The sequence below is a fragment of the Rhinatrema bivittatum genome, chromosome 2 (assembly GCF_901001135.1).
Source record: "Rhinatrema bivittatum chromosome 2, aRhiBiv1.1, whole genome shotgun sequence".
Lineage (NCBI taxonomy): Eukaryota > Metazoa > Chordata > Amphibia > Gymnophiona > Rhinatrematidae > Rhinatrema > Rhinatrema bivittatum.
This window is the reverse complement of record NC_042616.1, coordinates 817,924,052-817,943,020: the sequence shown is the minus strand read 5'-3', so window position 1 is coordinate 817,943,020 and position 18,969 is coordinate 817,924,052. Positions and strand designations below refer to the sequence as shown.

The 18,969-nt window shown below is 47.6% G+C and overlaps 1 protein-coding gene across 2 annotated transcripts in view; it reads left to right on the top strand.

The window, feature by feature from the left end:
* LOC115085822 (casein kinase II subunit alpha-like) overlaps positions 1-18,534 on the top strand; it is a 134,933-nt gene extending 116,399 nt beyond the window's left edge. The window contains exons 10-12 of one of the 2 annotated variants that reach the window (XM_029592290.1): positions 1,210-1,358; positions 4,092-4,181; positions 16,027-18,534. In XM_029592290.1, the coding sequence (XP_029448150.1) occupies positions 1,210-1,358; positions 4,092-4,181; positions 16,027-16,142 (355 nt within the window). In that variant the 3' untranslated portion in view covers positions 16,143-18,534. Of the gene's footprint in view, positions 1-1,209; positions 1,359-4,088; positions 4,182-16,026 lie in introns of both variants that reach the window. The other variant, XM_029592289.1, reaches the window with a different exon arrangement.
* Positions 18,535-18,969: the final 435 nt, after the last annotated feature.

Here is an 18,969-nt window from a genome sequence, read left to right as displayed (position 1 = left end):
GCCTGAGGTAATCTCGGCATTCCAGCTTAGTTAAACAGTGGAGTTTCCAGCTTTTCCAGATTTGATTCCTGTACGCTTCATGCGGGGGAGCTTAGGCTCTTAGATGGGAGGCGTGCATTATTGAGGTATCTAAAGGTCCTTTTTGATTTCCATTGATTGGATCACCTCTTTGTATTGTGGAGTGGTCCAAAGAAGGGAAGTAAGGTGTCTAAGGCTACAATCGTGCGGTAGCTGAAGGAAGAACATAAGAGATTGCCATACTGGGTCAGACCAAGGGTCCATCAAGCCCAGCATCCTGTTTCCAACAGAGGCCAAACCAGGCCACAAGAACCTGGCAAGTACCCAAACACTAAGAAGATCCCATGCCACAAGTTCAGAGGAGCTTAGGTCATCCTAGGAGACTGGACCGATCCGGGTACATACAGGGAAAGGAAAATTGGCTCATACCTGCTAATTTTCATTCCTGTAGTACCACAGATTGGTCCAAAGACCCCCACCCATTTTCTGTGGGGGGAGAGTCTGCTGCTCATACTGTTGCTTTGTATATAGTGAGGAGGTTTTCAATGCTGCTCGCTTATGTTAAATTTGGGAAATGAGTTTTCCATTGTGTTTTTGGACAAATTCACCTTCTTCCAGTTGGTTAGAGGGGAGGGAGTTTGCTTAGATATTTGATTAGAAATGTATGTTTGTTGCTGTCATCTTGGCTTTGGTACAGGTACTGAGGGACTGCAGGTGGCACATTGGGTTATGTACAGTGTCAGTGAAACTCTCTCTGTCGCCATCTGCTGGAGGGGAAGCAAAACCCAGGAGTCTGGACTGATCTGTGGTACTACAGGAATGAAAATGAACAGGTAAGAACCATTATTCATTTATATACTGCCTATGCAGAGTCCTAGGCGGCTCACAGAGAAAGACGCATAAAACAAGTCAATAAAACAGAAGCCACAATAAATAGAGCTAGTAAAGAAGCTGAAACAATAAAAGAAATAAAAGAAGACCAAATATAAAACGGAGGTCCAGAAAAGGGGCAGCTATGCATGTGAATCCTACAGTGGTGGTGTTATGTGCCTGTGTATATATAGATGAGTGCCGTCCCATACACCTCTCGAGTACATGAATGTAATCTGCTTTGACGTGCCAAAAAGTGGAATATAAATAAGATAAAAGGTTTTTAAAATAAAGAAATAAACATGTCTTCCCTCTTTGTAGACATTCACGGAAGCGATGGGAGCGTTTCGTGCACAGCGAGAACCAACAGCTTGTAAGCACGGAGGCACTCGATTTCCTTGACAAGCTTCTGCGTTATGATCATCAAGCACGACTCACTGCCCGCGAAGCAATGGAGCACCCTTACTTCTGTACGTATAGACACGGGGGACCGTGCTATAAACCCCAGAAATCACACCTCAGAAACTTACTCCCTGCCAGAAAAAAAAATACCTTCCTGTTCATAGCCAGATCAGTCCAGGCCAGTGGGTTTATGCCTCCCCACCAGCAGATGGAGGCAGAGAACAAAACCTTGAGGCCCTGCTCCATAACCGAGAGCGCCACCTGCAGTCCCTCGGTATTTCTCTGTCTCCAGCAGGTGGGAGAGGTGCAGACAAAAAAAAAAGAGAAGGGAAGTCAGAATTTGGAGTGGGGCTCCCTGAGGTGTTAGGTACCTTTTGTGGACCATCCCTCAGGTGGAGCCGGGCAACTCCCTGTCTGCCTGCAGCCCACTGCTTCTGGAGGTTCTGATAGCCGAGGGGCCTGGCTCCCTCATTGCCCCCGAGGTCTCCTCCTTCACACCATCATCCTCCTTCAGGGAAGTATTCCTGTTCGTATTAAGTTTTGAAAAAAAACCCAAGTATATTTAAAAGCAGCAGGAGCTTTGGTCTGTGTGGCAGGGCGGCGGGAGCACTTGTTTTCACGGGGAGCTGTCGGCGCTGAGAGCAGAAGGTGCCGCCTTCTGGTCGCTGGGGGATCCAGGGTGTCCAGGAATTTGTGACGGGAAGAAGGTTTGCCACGCGCACGACTCGGCAGGTAGACCTCATGTGCGGCCTGCTACTGCGCGCTCAAGACAAGCTTGTTTCCTGTAAAGTCGCTGCTTTTCACCTCGTGGGCAATGGCGCCGAAGCAGCGCATGTAAGACATTGATAAGACAGGCTAAGAGAGAATTTGAAAAGAAGTTGACCGTAGAGGCAAAACTCACAGTAAAAACCTTTTAAAATATATCCGAAGCAGAAAGCCTGTGAGGGAGTCAGTTGGACCATTGGATGATCGAGGGGTTAAAGGGGCACTTAGAAAAGATAAGGCCATGGCAGAAAGATTAAATGATTTCTTTGCTTCGGTGTTTACTGAAGAGGATGTTGGGGAGGTACCCGTAATGGAGAAGGTTTTCATGGGTATTGATTCAGATGGACTGAACCAAATCACGGTGAACCTAGAAGATTTATTTATTTATTTATTTATTTATTTATTTAAGGGTTTTTATATACCGCAGTACGTAAAGAAATACATCGCCGCGGTTTACATTTAACAATAACTTAGCAACAGGCTTTACATTGACATTATTAATAGGTATTAAATAAACTAAATTCCATATAACAGTTTTGACGGAAAACAGGCTGAACAGACTGTGGACCATCCAATAAAGTATAACATACAATTAAAATATTGATGTAACTATTAAACCTTAACAAACCAACACAAAAACTAAATAGTATCTAAAACAATACCGGTTCTGAGTGTGGATACAATTTCTATATTGCACCGAAGACATTTCTGTTATTTAAAGCTACTTAATATCATGATGGGTAAGGGTGGGCAGGTTAGGTGAAGAAGGAGATTGAGGAGGGAATGAGGTTAGGGTGGGAAACGGAGCAAGGGAGAGAGGGTAGAAAATAGAATGGCATTTCAGTTAAATGGATATCATTGTGTGAATGCAAGTTCAAATAGCCACGTTTTGAGTCCTTGTTTGAATTTCTTATGGCAGGGCTCCAGACGTAGGTCAGTGGGCATCTTGTTCCATAAGTTGATTCCCGCTATGGAGATAGAACGGTCTCTTGTGGTCACGTGTTTGATGTTTTTTGTTGGGGGGGCTGCCAATTTAGCTTGATGGATGTGTCTTATGGGTCTCTTGGAGGTATGGAACACAAACTGCTCCGAGAACCATTGCATCTCTTGGTTATAGATCGACTTATGTATGAGGGAGAGAACTTTAAAGGTAATTCTAGAAGCTACTGGGAGCCAATGCAAGAACATGAGAGCAGGTGTTATGTGATCATGGAGATGGGTATTGGTGATTAATCGAGCTGCTGCATTCTGTAACATCTGTAAAGGTTGAATTGAGCTTTTAGGGAGACCCAAGAGTATTGCGTTACAGTAGTCAATTTTTGGTAGTATGGTAGCTTGCAATAAAAAGATGTGGTAGGCCTGATTGACAAACTGAAGAGTAGTAAATCACCTGGACCAGATTAATCCACAGGGCCTCCTTAAATCATAAACCCTTCAGTTCTGTTGCTTTCATATTATTTTTTGTATATGGTGCCCCTGTTCCTCCTTTTCTTCCTATCCTGTCCTTCCTGAATAGATTGTAGGCCAGAATAACTGTTTCCCAGTCATGGTTTTCTGTGTATCGCGTCTCGGTGACAGACATTACATTCAGATAAGCTTCATCCATGACTGCCTCTAGATCCATCTTTCCCTTACTTATGAGCATTAGTGTACATGGCTTTCCAGGTGTTTTACATATCTCAGGACTTCTGCTCACCCGAGGGCTTTTGTCACCCATCCCCGTCAATCCTAGCTTAAAGCCCTCCCAGCATGGCCCTTATATTCTGTGCAGCCAGGCCCCTCCCTCCTTAGCAGTGCTGAACCCTCGGGCTGTGTGGTCCGGGACCTTCCCACCCGTCCACCCAGACCTTTACCCGCTGGAAACACTTGTCCCTAAGGCTCAGTGCCTTCTGTCACTAATGTTTGTCCGATGCTGCAATGGTCTGGCAGGAGCTGGCTTGGGATTGCGTGAAAGGAGGAGATCGGACTGAGGGTTGCAGTGTGTACTTAATTTTCCTTTGAGCAGTTAATTCTGTGAACTTGTTTTTATCCAGCAGATCTAATATCAAAAGATCAGGCAAGGACCGGTCCTACCCCAGGCCTGCCAGCCGGTAATACACCTGTGAGCTCCTCCAGTATGTTGGCAGGTAGGTACCAATGTTATAGCCCTGACAGTACAATGGGGAGTGGGTTATAGGGCAAATCTAATTCATTCATTAGAAGGAAACATGGCAACAAAGGGTTAATCACATCACACACACACACACAGATACACTAAGCTGCAGGAGAGTGACACTGTCCATGTGTTAGTAGCAGCGCTTGTAAGTTATGTGTGTATAGAACAGTAGGAATATCTCAGATTCTGTTGTCTGAGCACCATGCTGCTGCATACATGTATTCATGCAATGAATTCTGTGCTAAGTCCCAGCTTTCACTGGCTTGCTTTTATATTGTTGGTGTTTTGGCCCTGTAGTTTCCTTTCACCTTCCTCTCCCACTCCCGGATGTGGCGTGGGCCAGTCTCGACTGGTGGGTAGTAGTGGACAATCTCTCTCGGGGAGTTCCCCTGGAAGTTCCAGACTGGATCGTACTTACAACGGATGCCAGCCTCTCTGGTTGGGGAGCCGTTTGCGGAGGAAAGTCGGTCCAGGGATGCTAGTTGCCCGAGGAGTCCCGATGTCCGATCAACCGGCTGCAGACTCGGGCAGTATGGTTAGCACTTCAGGCATTTTGCCCTCTCGTACAGGGGAGGGCAGTCAGTCCTGTCGGACAATGCGACCTCGGTCGCATATATCAATCGCCAGGGTGGAACCAAGAGTCGACCGGTGGCGATAGAGGCTCGCCAGCTAATCACCTGGGCGGATCAGCATCTGGTCAGCATCGCAGCATCCCACATAGCCGGCGTAGACAACATACTGGCAGACTTTCTCAGCGATACAGCCTCGATCCCGGGGAGTGGGATCTGTCCAACGCGGCTTTTCGGATTATCTGCAGGACATGGGGCCAGCCCAGCATGGATCTCATGGCGACGTTTCGGAATGCTAAGGCCCCGCGGTTCTACGGACGGCGCAGAGAGATGGGGGCCGAAGGGGTGGATGCACTCGTGCTTCCCTGGCCCACAGGGATCCTGCTCTACGTCTTTCCACCGTGGCCGCTGATCTGAAAGGTGCTTCGGCGTATAGAACTCCATCCTACAGAGGTGATTTTGGTAGCTCCGGAGTGGCCAAGACATCCTTGGTTTGCGGATCTCCTCAACCTGGCGTGCGAGGGACCTCTGCGATTTCCCCACCTTCTCGATCAGCGGCCCCGTCTGTTTGGAGGAAGTGGAGCGCTTTTGTCTCGCGGCATGGCTTTTGAAGGGCGTTGCTTGAGTCGTAAAGGTTATTCACCGGCTGTGATTGCAACTCTTCTGAATTCCTGAAAGACGTCTACCAACCTGGCGTATGTTTGAGTCTGGAGGATTTTTGAGTCGTGGTGTCTCGAGAGGGATGTCGTTCCCACCAGGGCGTCAGTGTCCGATGACCTCTGTTTTCTTCAGGCTGGGCTCGCTAAGGGTTTGTCGTGTAGCTCCCTGAGGGTTCAAGTCGCGGCACTTGGCTGTTTACGTGGTACCATTCATGGTGTGGCTCTGGCGGCCCATCTGGATGTGGTTCATTTTCTACAGGACGCCAGGCATTTGCAACCTCCAGTGCGACCTCCTTGTCCACCTTGGAATTTGAACTTGGTGCTAAAAGCTCTAGTTTCAGCTCCCTTTGAGCCTCTGAAGAGGATAACCTTGAAGGACCTTACTTTGAAAGTTATCTTTCTGGTGGCCATTACGTCGACTCATAGAGTCTTGGAGCTCCAAGCTCTTTCATGTCGGGAGCCGTTATTTCGTATTTGGGGGTTTCGTTACGAACGGTGCCTTCCTTTGTACCGAAAGTGGTCTCGGCTTTTCATGTTTACCAAGCTGTGGAGATTCCGGCTTTCTCGGGCATAGATCGGTTGGATCTGTTGTCTGGCGATTTACATAGGCTGGACATTCGCAGAGCCTTATTACGGTATTTGGAGGTCACCAATGAGTTTCGGCTGACGGATCATCTCTTTGCCCTGTGGAGTGGTCCCAAGCGCGATAAGATGGCCTCTAAGACTACCATTGCTCACTGGTTGAAGGAGGCCATTAACTCGTCCTATTTACTGCGTGGTAAACCTCTTCCTCTGGCCCTTAGGGCTTACTCTACTCGTTCTCAGGTGGCTTCCTGGGCGGAATGTCACTTGGTGTCGCCACAGGAGATTTTTTGGGTGGCTACGTGGAAGTCTATTCATACCTTTTGCGCGGCATTACCAGTTGGACATGCACGCACAGGGGTCCGCAGAATTTGGAGCAGGTGTGCTGCGAGTGGGCCTCTCCAGATCCCACCCCAAGTAGGTAGCTCTGGTACATCCCAGGAGTCTGGACTGATCCGGGTACGTACAGGGAAAGGAAAATTAGTTCTTACCTGATAATTTTCGTTCCTGTAGTACCACGGATCAGTCCAGAATCCCGCCCAGGCAATACATGAATGTTCGAGAGAGTCTGCTCATTCCTTATTTCTTCTATTGTCATTTTTTGCAGAAAACGCTATCCGGTTTGGGCTTCTCGTTGCTCCCGGGTGGGGTTTGGTGACCCGAGTTATTTGGGGTCTAGTTATGAAGTTCTTTTACATAGTTCTCGTAGTTCTGAAGTATACTGCTTTGACATTAAGTAATACTGCCAGACTGTAGGTGGCACTATCCTAGGTAAGGCGGAGTTTATTTTAAAAACATCTCTGTCTCCACCTGCTAGAGGGGAGACAAAACCCAGGAGTCTGGACTGATCCGTGGTACTACAGGAACGAAAATTATCAGGTAAGAACTAATTTTCCTATTGAGCCATCTGCATCGGCAGCATCGGCATCAATAGACCTTGGAGCCTCACCGATGGACATCAAGCCATCTACATTGTGGCATTGTCTATGCCGTCGGCTGATAGGGGCGCCAGAGACCAGCCACCATTGGGCTCCTCCAGGCCGGGGATGTTGGGTTCCTCTTCATTAGCCTTGGCACTGAGGAAAGACCATACTGAGCATCGAGGAAAACCAAAGAAGCATCGGTATTGGTCCCCATCGATACATTGTGTCAGGCATGGAGATACACCAGCTTATGCTGTGATGCCCCTGAAGTGACTCCATGGCAAGGAGCACCAGTTCTCCATTGGTGCTGGGAGACCACGACAGTCTCCACTGGTCCTGATGCCAGTCACCGATCCTCCTTTCGGTTCTTAGGAGGATCTGGCCACTCCTCCTTCCTCCCAGTCGATGTTGGCATTGGCAATGTTCAAGGAGGAGCTAGATCGGCGAGTCCAATTGGCGGTCAAGTAGGCGATACAATGCATTGGTCCTGTGGCACCAACGGCACCGGAACCAGTACCGTCATCTTAGAGCCACTATTGGAGAAGCTCCATGTGCTTATTGGCATGTTACCGACCCGGCTAGCATTGGTTTCCGGCCAGCGTCTGTGCCCGTAGGGTCACCGTAGCCCCCCACCCTGCTTGATACAGTGGTCATTGCTGGTTCCTCAGAGGAAGAAGCTTCATCCAGGCGGGCTGAGACGGCGAGGCCTGCAGCTCTCTCATCCAGCTTCGCCGGTGGTCTGCACCTCTGGATGAAGACCGAGTGCCTAGGGCCGCATGAAGGCCCCTATGACCCCTGAGAGGATGACACCACAGAGTCGTCCTCCAATGGCTCTGAGGGTCTCCCCTCAGACCCGTCTCCTTCTCAGAACTTAACCTTCACAGGGTTTGTGAGGGCAATGGTGGAGGCCATCCCATTTCACTCAATGCATAGTTAAGCTATGGAATTCATTGCCAGAGGATGTGGTTACAGCAAATAGTGTAACTGGGTTTAAAAAAGGTTTGGATAAGTTCCTAGAGGATAAATCCATAACCTGCTATGATGGTAATTAATAAGCAATAGTAGCTTGTGATCTGTCTAATGTTTGGGGACTTGCCAGGTACTTGTGAATTGGATTGGCCACTGTTGGAAACAGGATACTGGGCTTGATGGACCCTTGGTCTGACCCAATATGACATAATCTTATGTTGTTATTAGGAGGATGCTAGGCACAAAATGCTTAAAATCCTCCAGTTTGTGGAGCCTCCTAAGGAGATCATGGTGCTCCCAGTGCATGATATCGTTAAGGAGTTACTGCTGAGGGTATGGGAACACTCCCTCACAGAGCTTCCCGTGAATAAGAAGGCTGATGGGGTTTACCTCGTCCAGAAGGCTTCCGGATTTGATAAGTGACAGCTTCCTCACCAATCAGCGATAGTCAAATTCTCTCTCAAGAGAGCCACGTGGTCTTGGACCCATTCCTCAGTGCCTCCGGGGAAGGATCCCAGAGCGATGGACACTCTTGGGGGAGAGGTTTTCCAGGAGGCCATGCTCATTGCCCACATAGCTTCTTACCAACTCTACATGAGCCAGTACTCATGGGAAATCTGTAAGCAGGTGCAGGAGGTGGCCAAGCAGCTGCCAGCAGCAACAGGACACACTCGTGTTGCTAGTATACAAGAGCTGGGAGTGCAGAAAGCATGAGGTCCGAGCGACCTATGATGTTTTTGAGACGGCATCGAGGGTCTCTGCAGCAGGAATTGGTGCCCGCAGAATGGCATGGCTGCGGGCCTCGGATCTCTGACCAGAGGTATAGGAAAGACTTGCTAACCTGCCATGTACTGGGGAAAATCTCTTCGGAGAAAGAGTGAGGGATGCGGTGGCCCAGCTCTGGGCCCACCATGAAACCCTCCAACAACGTTCCGCCAGCACTCCGGACCCGTCATCCTTAGCTAGAAGGTCAGCAATATTGGGGCAGAAGAAGTCTTTCCTTCACCAGAAGAAGTACTGTAATCCACTCCCTCGTTCACGTCAACAGCATCAGGGCTCCTGTGGCCATTCCAGATAGCAGAGAGCCCCAAAGCCCAGCCAATGCTTCAGTCAACTCTAGGGACGGGGCTTTGACTGAGTCATAGGAAGCATAGTCCAGTTGCCCATACCTGGGATGATAGATTGCCAGTTGGGAGCAGGCTGCGGTTATTTGCAAACCAGTGGCCCGATATAACCAGTGAGTTCTTTCCATCATCCGCCAATGATACTGATTGAACCTGTTGAATGTCCCATCAAATTGCCCTCCGAGCCCATTTTGGGGGCCAGTAGCACACCAGGAGGTACTACTAACGGAGCTCTCCTTCCTCTTAACAGCCAGAGTGATCGAGTCTTTTCCACCAGGGCAAAGAGGTACATCCTGACTCCAAAGAAAACAGGAGGACTCCGCCCCATCCTAGACATAAGGGCCTAGATTTGACAAAAAAGATTTGTCAAACCTTGATCCCTCTTTTACCAAAAGGGGACTGGCTATGCTCCCTTGATCTAAAAGACCCATACGCTGACATCGAGTACTTCCCAAGTCACCGGAGGTATCTTCGATTTGTGGTGGGAAAACAGCACTTGCAGTATCGGGTGTTGCCGTTTGAGCTAGCATCAGCTCCACGGGTCTTCACAAAATGCCTGGCCGTGGTGGTGACGCACCTCCGCAGGCTAGGGGTGCATGTTTTCCCTTATCTGGATAATTGGCCGGTCAAGAACACATTTCAGGCAGGGGCCGTCAAGTCCATGCGCTTAACCATCTGGGTGTTGGAGTCACTAGAGTTCATCATCAACTATCTGAAGTCCCATCTCAGCCCATCACTTCAATTGAACGTCATAGGAGCCCTGCTAGACACAGCTCAGGCCAAGCCCTTCCTGCCTCATGAAAGGGCGGTCACTTTGACGATCATCGTGGAGGAGATTCAGCAGAGCCAGCAGGTGTCACCATGGCACATGTTGAGGTTGTTGGGCCATATGACTGCAACCGTGCATGTCACTCCCTTGCACGATTAAACATAAGCAGGGCCCAATGGACTTTGAGGTCGCAGTGGCACCAGGCCACGCAGAACCTCCAGGATTGCATCTGAGTCACCTTGCTCCTCCGTGACTCTGTCCTGGTGGCGGTTACTTTCAAATCTGGAATGGGGGATCTTTTTCCGAAGTTAACCTACTCAGATGTCCTAACCACGGATGTGTCCACCCTGGGCTCAGCACCTTGGGTCTCTGGTCTGCCCAGGAAACTTATTATCAAATCAGTTTCCTGGAGCTCTGGGTGATAAGGTATGCACAATGGGCTTTGAGAGATCAGATCTGGTCATGGGCCCTGTCCCATAGGATGGTGCTCAGGGCCATGTACCTGGCTGGGCTGGACAACATGGTAGCAGACAAAGTTGTGCCCTCATACCACATGAGTGGTTCCTGAACCAGGGGTTTGCGAATCAGATATTCCGCCTCTGGGGAAGCCCAGACGTGGACCTCCTCATGTTCCCTTGCAACAGAAAGGTGCCTCTGTTCTGCTTCCTGTACAGGACAGACAGCAAACCAGCCTCAGATGCCCTTGCCCAACATTGGGTCAAGGGCATCTTGTAAGCATATTCTCCGATTCCCTTAGTAGCAAAAACTTTCTTGAAGCTTCGCGAGGACGAGGAGACTATGATCCTCATAGCCTCTAATTGGCCAAGACAGGTCTGATTTCCACTTCTACGGGAGTTGTCCATCCGGAGACTTCCCCAGATCTCGTCTTGCAAGATCGAGGCAGGTTGCGACATTCCAATCTCCAGGCCTTGTCACTCACAGCCTGGATGTTGAGAGGTTAATCCTGCAACCACGCAATCTCTCAGAGGATGTTTCTTGGGTCCTGGTGACTTCTAGAAAGCCTTCCACTAGAAAGTCCTATGGACTGAAGTGGAGGAGATTTTCTGTGTGGTGTGAACAGAAGACCCTAAATTCATTCTCCTTCCCCACACAAAAACTGCTTGATTACCTTCTACACCTATCGGAGGTTGGCTTGAAAGCCAACTCTGTTAGAGTTCATCTGAATGCAATTGGCGCATACCGCCATGGTGTAGTTGGTACGACCATCTCCGTATGGGCTATAGTTATACACATTAAGAAAGGTGGAAAGAAGGCAAAACAATTACCGGCATGGTTAAAAGGGGAGGTGAAAGAAGCTATTTTAGCCAAAAGATCTTCATTCAAAAATTGGAAGAAAGATCCAACAGAAGAACGTAGGATAAAGCATAAACGTTGGCAAGTTAAATGTAAGACATTGATAAGACAGGCTAAGAGAGAATTTGAAAAGAAGTTGGCCGTAGAGGCAAAAACTCACAGTAAAAACTTTTTAAAATATATCCAAAGCAGAAAGCCTGTGAGGGAGTCAGTTGGACCGTTAGATGATCGAGGGGTTAAAGGGGCACTTAGAGAAGATAAGGCCATTGCGGAAAGATTAAATTATTTCTTTGCTTCGGTGTTTATTGAAGAGGATATTGGGGAGGTACCCGTAATGGAGAAGGTTTTCATGGGTAATGATTCAGATGGACTGAATCAAATCACGGTGAACCTAGAATATGTGGTAGACCTGATTGACAAACTGAAGAGTAGTAAATCACCTGGACCGGATGGTATACACCCCAGAGTTCTGAAGGAACTAAAAAATGAAATTTCAGACCTTTTAGTAAAAATTTGTAACTTATCATTAAAATCATCCATTGTACCTGAAGACTGGAGGATAGCAAATGTAACCCCAATATTTAAAAAGGGCTCCAGGGGCGATCCGGGAAACTACAGACCGGTTAGCCTGACTTCAGTGCCAGGAAAAATGGTGGAAAGTGTTCTAAACATCAAAATCACAGAACATATAGAAAGACATGGTTTAATGGAACAAAGTCAGCATGGCTTTACCCAGGGCAAGTCTTGCCTAACAAATCTGCTTCACTTTTTTGAAGAAGTTAAGCAACATGTGGATAAAGGTGAACCGGTAGATGTAGTATACTTGGATTTTCAGAAGGCGTTTGACAAAGTTCCTCATGAGAGGCTTCTAGGAAAAGTAAAAATTCATGGGATAGGTGGTGATGTCCTTTCATGGATTGCAAACTGGCTAAAAGACAGGAAACAGAGAGTAGGATTAAATGGACAATTTTCTCAGTGGAAGGGAGTGGACAGTGGAGTGCCTCAGGGATCTGTATTGGGACCCTTACTTTTCAATATATTTATAAATGATCTGGAAAGAAATACGACGAGTGAGATAATCAAATTTGCAGATGACACAAAATTGTTCAGAGTAGTTAAATCACAAGCAGATTGTGATACATTGCAGGAGGACCTTCTGAGACTGGAAAATTGGGCATCAAAATGGCAGAAGAAATTTAATGTGGATAAGTGCAAGGTGATGCATATAGGGAAAAATAACCCACGCTATAATTACACAATGTTGGGTCCATATTAGGTGCTACAACCCAAGAAAGAGATCTAGGTGTCATAGTGGATAATACATTGAAATCGTCGGCTCATTGTGCTGCGGCAGTCAAAAAAGCAAACAATGTTGGGAATTATTAGAAAGGGAATGGTGAATAAAACGGAAAATGTCATAATGCCTCTGTATCGCTCCATGGTGAGACCGCACCTTGAATACTGTGTACAGTTCTGGTCACCACATCTCAAAAAAGATATAATTGCGATGGGGAAGGTACAGAGAAGGGCTACCAAAATGATAAGGGGAATGGAACAACTCCCCTATGAGGAAAGACTAAAGAGGTTAGGACTTTTCAGCTTGGAGAAGAGACGACTGAGGGGGATATGATAGAGGTGTTTAAAATCATGAGAGGTCTAGAACGGGTAGATGTGAATCGGTTATTTACTCTTTCGGATAGTAGAAAGACTAGGGGGCACTCCATGAAGTTAGCATGGGGCACATTTAAAACTAATCGGAGAAAGTTCTTTTTTACTCAATGCACAATTAAACTCTGGAATTTGTTGCCAGAGGATGTGGTTAGTGCAGTTAGTGTAGCTGTGTTTAAAAAAGGATTGGATAAGTTCTTGGAGGAGAAGTCCATTACCTGCTATTAAGTTCACTTAGAGAATAGCCACTGCCATTAGCAATGGTTACATGGAATAGACTTAGTTTTTGGGTAATTGTCAGGTTCTTATGGCCTGGATTGGCCACTGTTGGAAACAGGATGCTGGGCTTGATGGACCCTTGGTCTGACCCAGTATGGCATTTTCTTATGTTCTTATACATTTTGGGGCGGATTTTAAGAGCCCTGCTCGCGTAAATCCGGGCGGATTTACGCGAGCAGGGCCCTGCGCGCTGGTGCGCCTATGTTCAATAGGCCTACCGGCGCGCGCAGACCCCGGGACTCGCTTAAGTCCCGGGGTTTTCCGAGGGGGGCGTGTCGAGGGGGCGGGCCCGATCCGCGCGGCGTTTTCGGGGCGGGACGTAGCGTTTCAGGGGCGGGCCCGGGGGCGTGGTTGCGGTCCGGGGCGTGGCCGCGCCCTCCGGACCCACCCCAAGGTCGCGTCCCGGCGCGCTAGCTGCCCGCTGGCGCGCGGGGATTTACGTCTCCCTCCGGGAGGCGTAAATCCCCCGACAAAGGTAAAGGGGCGGTTTAGACAGGGCCGGGCGGGTGGGTTAGGTAGGGGAAGGTGAGGGGAGGGCAAAAGAAAGTTCCCTCCGAGGCCGCTCCGATTTCGGAGCGGCCTCGGAGGGAATGGAGGTAGGCTGTGCGGCTCGGCGCGCGCCGGCTATACAGAATCGATAGCCTTGCGCGCGTGCCGATCCCAGATTTTAGCGGATACGCGCGGGTACGCGCGTATCTACTAAAATCCAGCGTACTTTTGTTTGCGCCTGATGCGCCAACAAAAGTACGCCAAATCGCGCTATTTGAAAATCTACCCTTTATGCGGGGCCTGCTTCAATTGAAGCCTCCCCTAAACCCTCCTGCTGTGTGAGCTCAGATGATGAAAGCTCCTTTTGAGCTGCTGCATACCTGAGATCTGAAGTACCCTGACCTGGAAGGACAAAATTTTGGTGGTGGTCAGTGAGCTCCAGTTCTTAGTGATTCATCCACCTTACAGTAACTTTTATAATGACAGGGTGGTCTTGCGTACGCACCCTAAGTTTCTGCCTAAGGTGGTGACTGATTTCCATCTTAATCAGTCCATCGTCCTGCCAGTATTCTTTCTCAGGCCTCATTTGCACCAAGGCAAACAAGCCCTGTGTAGCTTAGATTGCAAGCAAGCCTTAGCCTTCCATCTGGAGCGGACAGAAACCCATAGACAATCCACCCAACTTTTTTTCTTTTTGATAGGAATAAGTTAGGCATTGTCATTGCCAAACAGACACTATCGAATTGGCTAGTAGATTGCATATCCTTATATTATGCCCAGACAGGACTGCATCTTGGGCGTCATGTCAATACTCATTCTGTCTGAGCCATGGCAGCGTCAGCCCACTTGTGAGCAGTTCCCATGTAGGAGATTTGCAAGGCTGCGACATGGAGTTCTCTCCACACATTCACATCTCACTATTGCTTGGATAGGGATGGCTGATGCAACAGTAGTTTGGCCAATCTGTCCTTCGAAATCTGTTTGAGGTGTAGAACCCAACTCTCTCCCGCCTAGTGCCCATTATTAGGGTTCAGGCTGTCTCCCCCTCTGTTACCAACAGCACTGTTGTTCATGGGCCCGTTGGCACCTGGTTAATATCTGTTGGTCCCCTTTTATGTTGGAGAGCAGCCTATAGCTACGGATTCATCTGTGTGTGAGGACTAACATCCTGCTTGTCCTTGGAGAAAGCAGCGTTGCTTACCTGTAATAGGTGTTAGCCCTCATGAAACCCATCCGCCACCCCATGGAATTGGGTTTCTCCTATTTTTTGATTCAAATATGATTCTGCGTTATAAGACTCAAGAGGGACCCCACGTGATCTAGGGCACACTGGGCATGCCCAGTGTGGCAAGTCAAAGTTCTAGAAACTTTGACGTAAGATTTCCGTGTTGGGGCTCCATCTGTTGATGTCACCCAAGTGTGAGGACTAACGCCCTGCTGTCCTCTGAGAACACCTGTTACAGGTAACCAACGCTGCTTAATAGCGTGACCTAATATTTCCCGCGCCACTGGTAGCACAGGGGTCGTATGGTCTCATGGCTCATGCCTATTAATACACGGGCAACAGAATTCTGCAGTTTTTAAAGCCCAAATAGAGTAGAATTGGTGTTAAATGAATGAAAAGGGAATTACAGTAGTCTAATGTGGGGAAAATAAAAATTTGCAGTATTGTATGGAAAGAAGTAGGATCCAGTAAGGGCTTTCGTCTGGGTAATATCCACAACTTAAAAAAAAGCAGACCTAATGTGGTAATGCATTGATAAGGCCAGGTCTAGAAAAACACCTAAATTGCAAACGAGATATTATGGGTAACTGATAACCTTCCCACATAAATACTGTAGAACATTTTCAGATTTGTCTGTTTGCACTCAAGTTACTAAAATATTTTAAATGGTTTCTTTGGTATATTCCCACATCTTCTAATCAGAAAACATATCGTCAGTGGTTCTCATCCATTGCAAAATTATCTTGCATTTAATACTCATTTCAGTAGTTCAGGCATGCTGAAGCTGTAAAGCCCGTTTTTCTTAAGCTCATACAAATGTAAAATATGATAACAGATAAAGGCCATGGTGGGCTCATCTGAAAATACAGAAGCCCTGATGAGAAGGCACGTTCCCCCCCCCCCCCCCTCTCCCCTCAGAGCCTGTGAGCCGTATGGACGCAGTGCCCAGGCTCCCGAGCTGCTCTCAAAGTCTTGCACGGAGTTAGGACAGTGCACGGCCCCCACACGGTGCAGGAAGAATGCAGCAGTTCTGGGGCTGTGTTGGGAGAGGGGAAGAGCATTGGTCAGTGGTCATGTCTGCCGTTGGGCATATACGTGTTCAGGCTAAAATCCAGAACTTAGACCCTTCCTTTCCTTGCCCTCTGCAGAAATGTCACAGTTCTGTCTCCTGAATTGTTTGGAGCTTTGCTAGGTTAATGCCCTCTACCTCCAGGCTTTCTGTTACTTGTGTCTCTCTTTCTCACAGGCATCACATCCATGTCGGCCTCCCAGCCTATTGGCAGCCTTGCTGGATCACCAATCATCTCTTCTCCAAACACTCTGGGAGCACCGGTCCCTGTCACTCCATCGGGACAGACCTAAAGCAAGGACACGTGCTCCTACCAGTCCGAGGGCCGCAACGACTTCTGAGCTATGTTCCACCCTGAGGGCCACCACCAGGGCTGCCCCGAGCTCTCGATGACATCACTGCACCGAGGACACATGCATTTCCCTTCCACCAGTCCTTGAACTGCCCTAGACTGCTCTTCCTGTGATAAGTCACAGCAACGAGAATGCATGTAGCTTCAGTCCAGCAGTCTGAACTCTTCTCACTGCGCCGAGCGTAAGCTGCTGCGGGGCCTGTACTCCTGTGAGCTGTTCTCCCTGTGACATGTCACTACACCGAGGGACACCTGCAGCTTCCATCCACCAGTCTGAGAGCCACTACTGGGCTGCCCAGCGTTCCTTCAGAGACAGGCTGCATCCTACAAACAAAATTTTTATTTTTTATTGAATACGAAAATAGAAAACATACCAAAAAAAATTCTAAATTTAGATTTTCCTTCTTTCCATCCAGTAACTATTGAGCACATATATATGTATGTATATATGTGTGTGTGTGTGCATGCATATATACATATATACATATATATATATATATATCTGTGCCTTATAAAAGTCTTCACTCCTTGTACGTTTTTCACATTCTGCTGTCTGAAAAATACCAATCAAAATGCATTAAAGTAAGCGTTTGTTTCAGTGATCTACACATCATACTCCACACTTTAATCATGAATGAATAGATTATAGAAATATTTCAAAAGTAATAAAGAATAAAATAACAACAAGTCTTGATTGCATAAGTCCTCACACCACTTGACTCAATCCTTGGGGGGAACCCCTTGTGTAGCAATATCAGCCCTGAGTCGTTTATTAATTTTACACAGCGGGGATGGTGCAGTAGTTTAGCTCTTTCTTCCTGGCGGAAGAGCTCAGGCTGTTTCAGATCGGCTGGGGACTTTCTGTGCACTACAGTCTTTGCCGCAGATTTTCTTTTGGATTCAAGTGTGGGCTTTGACTGGGTCACTCGAGGACATTCGCTTCCTTCAGGCTGAGTCGAACCATAGTTACTTTCGCCTTGTGCCTAGGATCCATTGTCCTGCTGAAAGGAAAATCTTCTCCCTAGTCCCGGACCGACTGGAACAGGTCTTCCTCCAGGATCCATCCTTCCTGGTCCCACTGCTGCAAAGCCTCCTGGTAACCTAATGCTGCCACCACCATGCTTTACTGTAGGGAGGATGGTAGCAGGGTTGTGTGCTGCTTGTTTTATGCCACACATATCACTTAGCGCAAAACCTTCTCCCACATGCGTGCAGTGTCCCCCGAGTCTTTCTCTGCATCACGTGGCTTTTCTTTAGCACTGGCTTCCATCTTGCCACGCTCCCATAGAGGCCATGTTTGTGCAGTAAGTTGAAATTGTTGAAGAGACATTTTCTCTAGTCTTCCAGTGACAGCCACAGAGCTGTTTAATAAGAGATGTGCATTTGTTTGAAATGAAAATGGGACAAATGAGCCTGTTTTTCGTTTCAAGCGAAATGAACCTGGCCCCAGAAAACCTGAAATTTTTGGCTGTGCATATTCCTACTCTTCTGTTCCATTTAAAGTAATTTTTGGTCTCACAGTGAACTTCCACCCATTTCCTTAACCCACGGCTACTAACTTTGAAGGTGTGGCCTGTCCGTGGCAGCGTCTTCTGCTTTACAGTGATGGTCCTGACAGTGCCCAGAGGGATATTCAGACAGACAGAAATATTCTTGTAGCCTTCCCTCGGTCTGCACCTTTGAAATAACATTATCCTGCAGTTCTTGCTTGCTTGGCATGTTATGACATTTGCTTCAAATTCACTTCATTCCACAGGGGCGGCTTGAGTCTTCATCTGGGAGCATTTAAATCAGCTCGGCTGCTGTGATTGGACGCTGGTGGGCTCTGTTTAACTGATCAGGGGCCTTGCTAAGGCAGATTTTTTGACTCTGAGCTAATTTGGGTTTCCTATGACAAAAGCTGTGAAGACTTGTGCAGTTAAGACTTTTTGGTTCATTCTTCTTAATTGGTTTTCAAACATTTCTATAATTCCCTCGTGATGAAAGTACAGACGTTATGAGGATCGGTGAAACAAATTCCTGCTTCAATGCATTTTGATTTGTATTTTCTTTTTAGAAAGCAGGATGTGAAAAATGTACAAGGGTGTGAAGACTCTTACTGGGCACCCTATATACATGCACACGTATACATGAACGTGAATTATGTGTGTGCGCACGTGTGTGCGGATACGGACAAGAAAACCCAACAATGGTCGGTTATCTCTGTGTCAGAATACAAGGTTTAGCTGTGTTCTTTCATGATGACAGTGGTTAGAAATTCAGCTACAATGTAGAGATTTAACATGGGTAATAAAATGTATTTTATATGTCCCTAAAGGACACTGTTGCCCAAACTGGTTTCCTGTTGTGTGCTGGGGCGCGGGAGGGAGGAGGCAGGGTGCTGGTGTGAGAAATGGAAGGGGGTGAGGCCAGGGATGGTGTTCGCACCTCTCTTTTCTGCATTGAATACTGCCTTTTGTTACAGTATGCAAAGCCATTTAAGCGAATCACTCACAAGTTATACAGCTAAATTATAGCTGGCTCAATCATTTTTTGGCTATAATTTAGTTGGATAAAGAAGAGACTTACGCAGCTAACTTAGCTGGTTTTTAGTTGTAACCGGCTAAGTTTTCTAGATAAGGTTAGACCTTTTAGAGGTCCATATTCAGTAAGCGAGCAAGGGGATGGTTTATCTGGATAACCTGTCCCACATATTCAGCTGAATACCCTCACCTAAAGTGACCCAGCTATCTGTAGCTGCATAAGTATAAAGCCTAACCGGCTGTGTT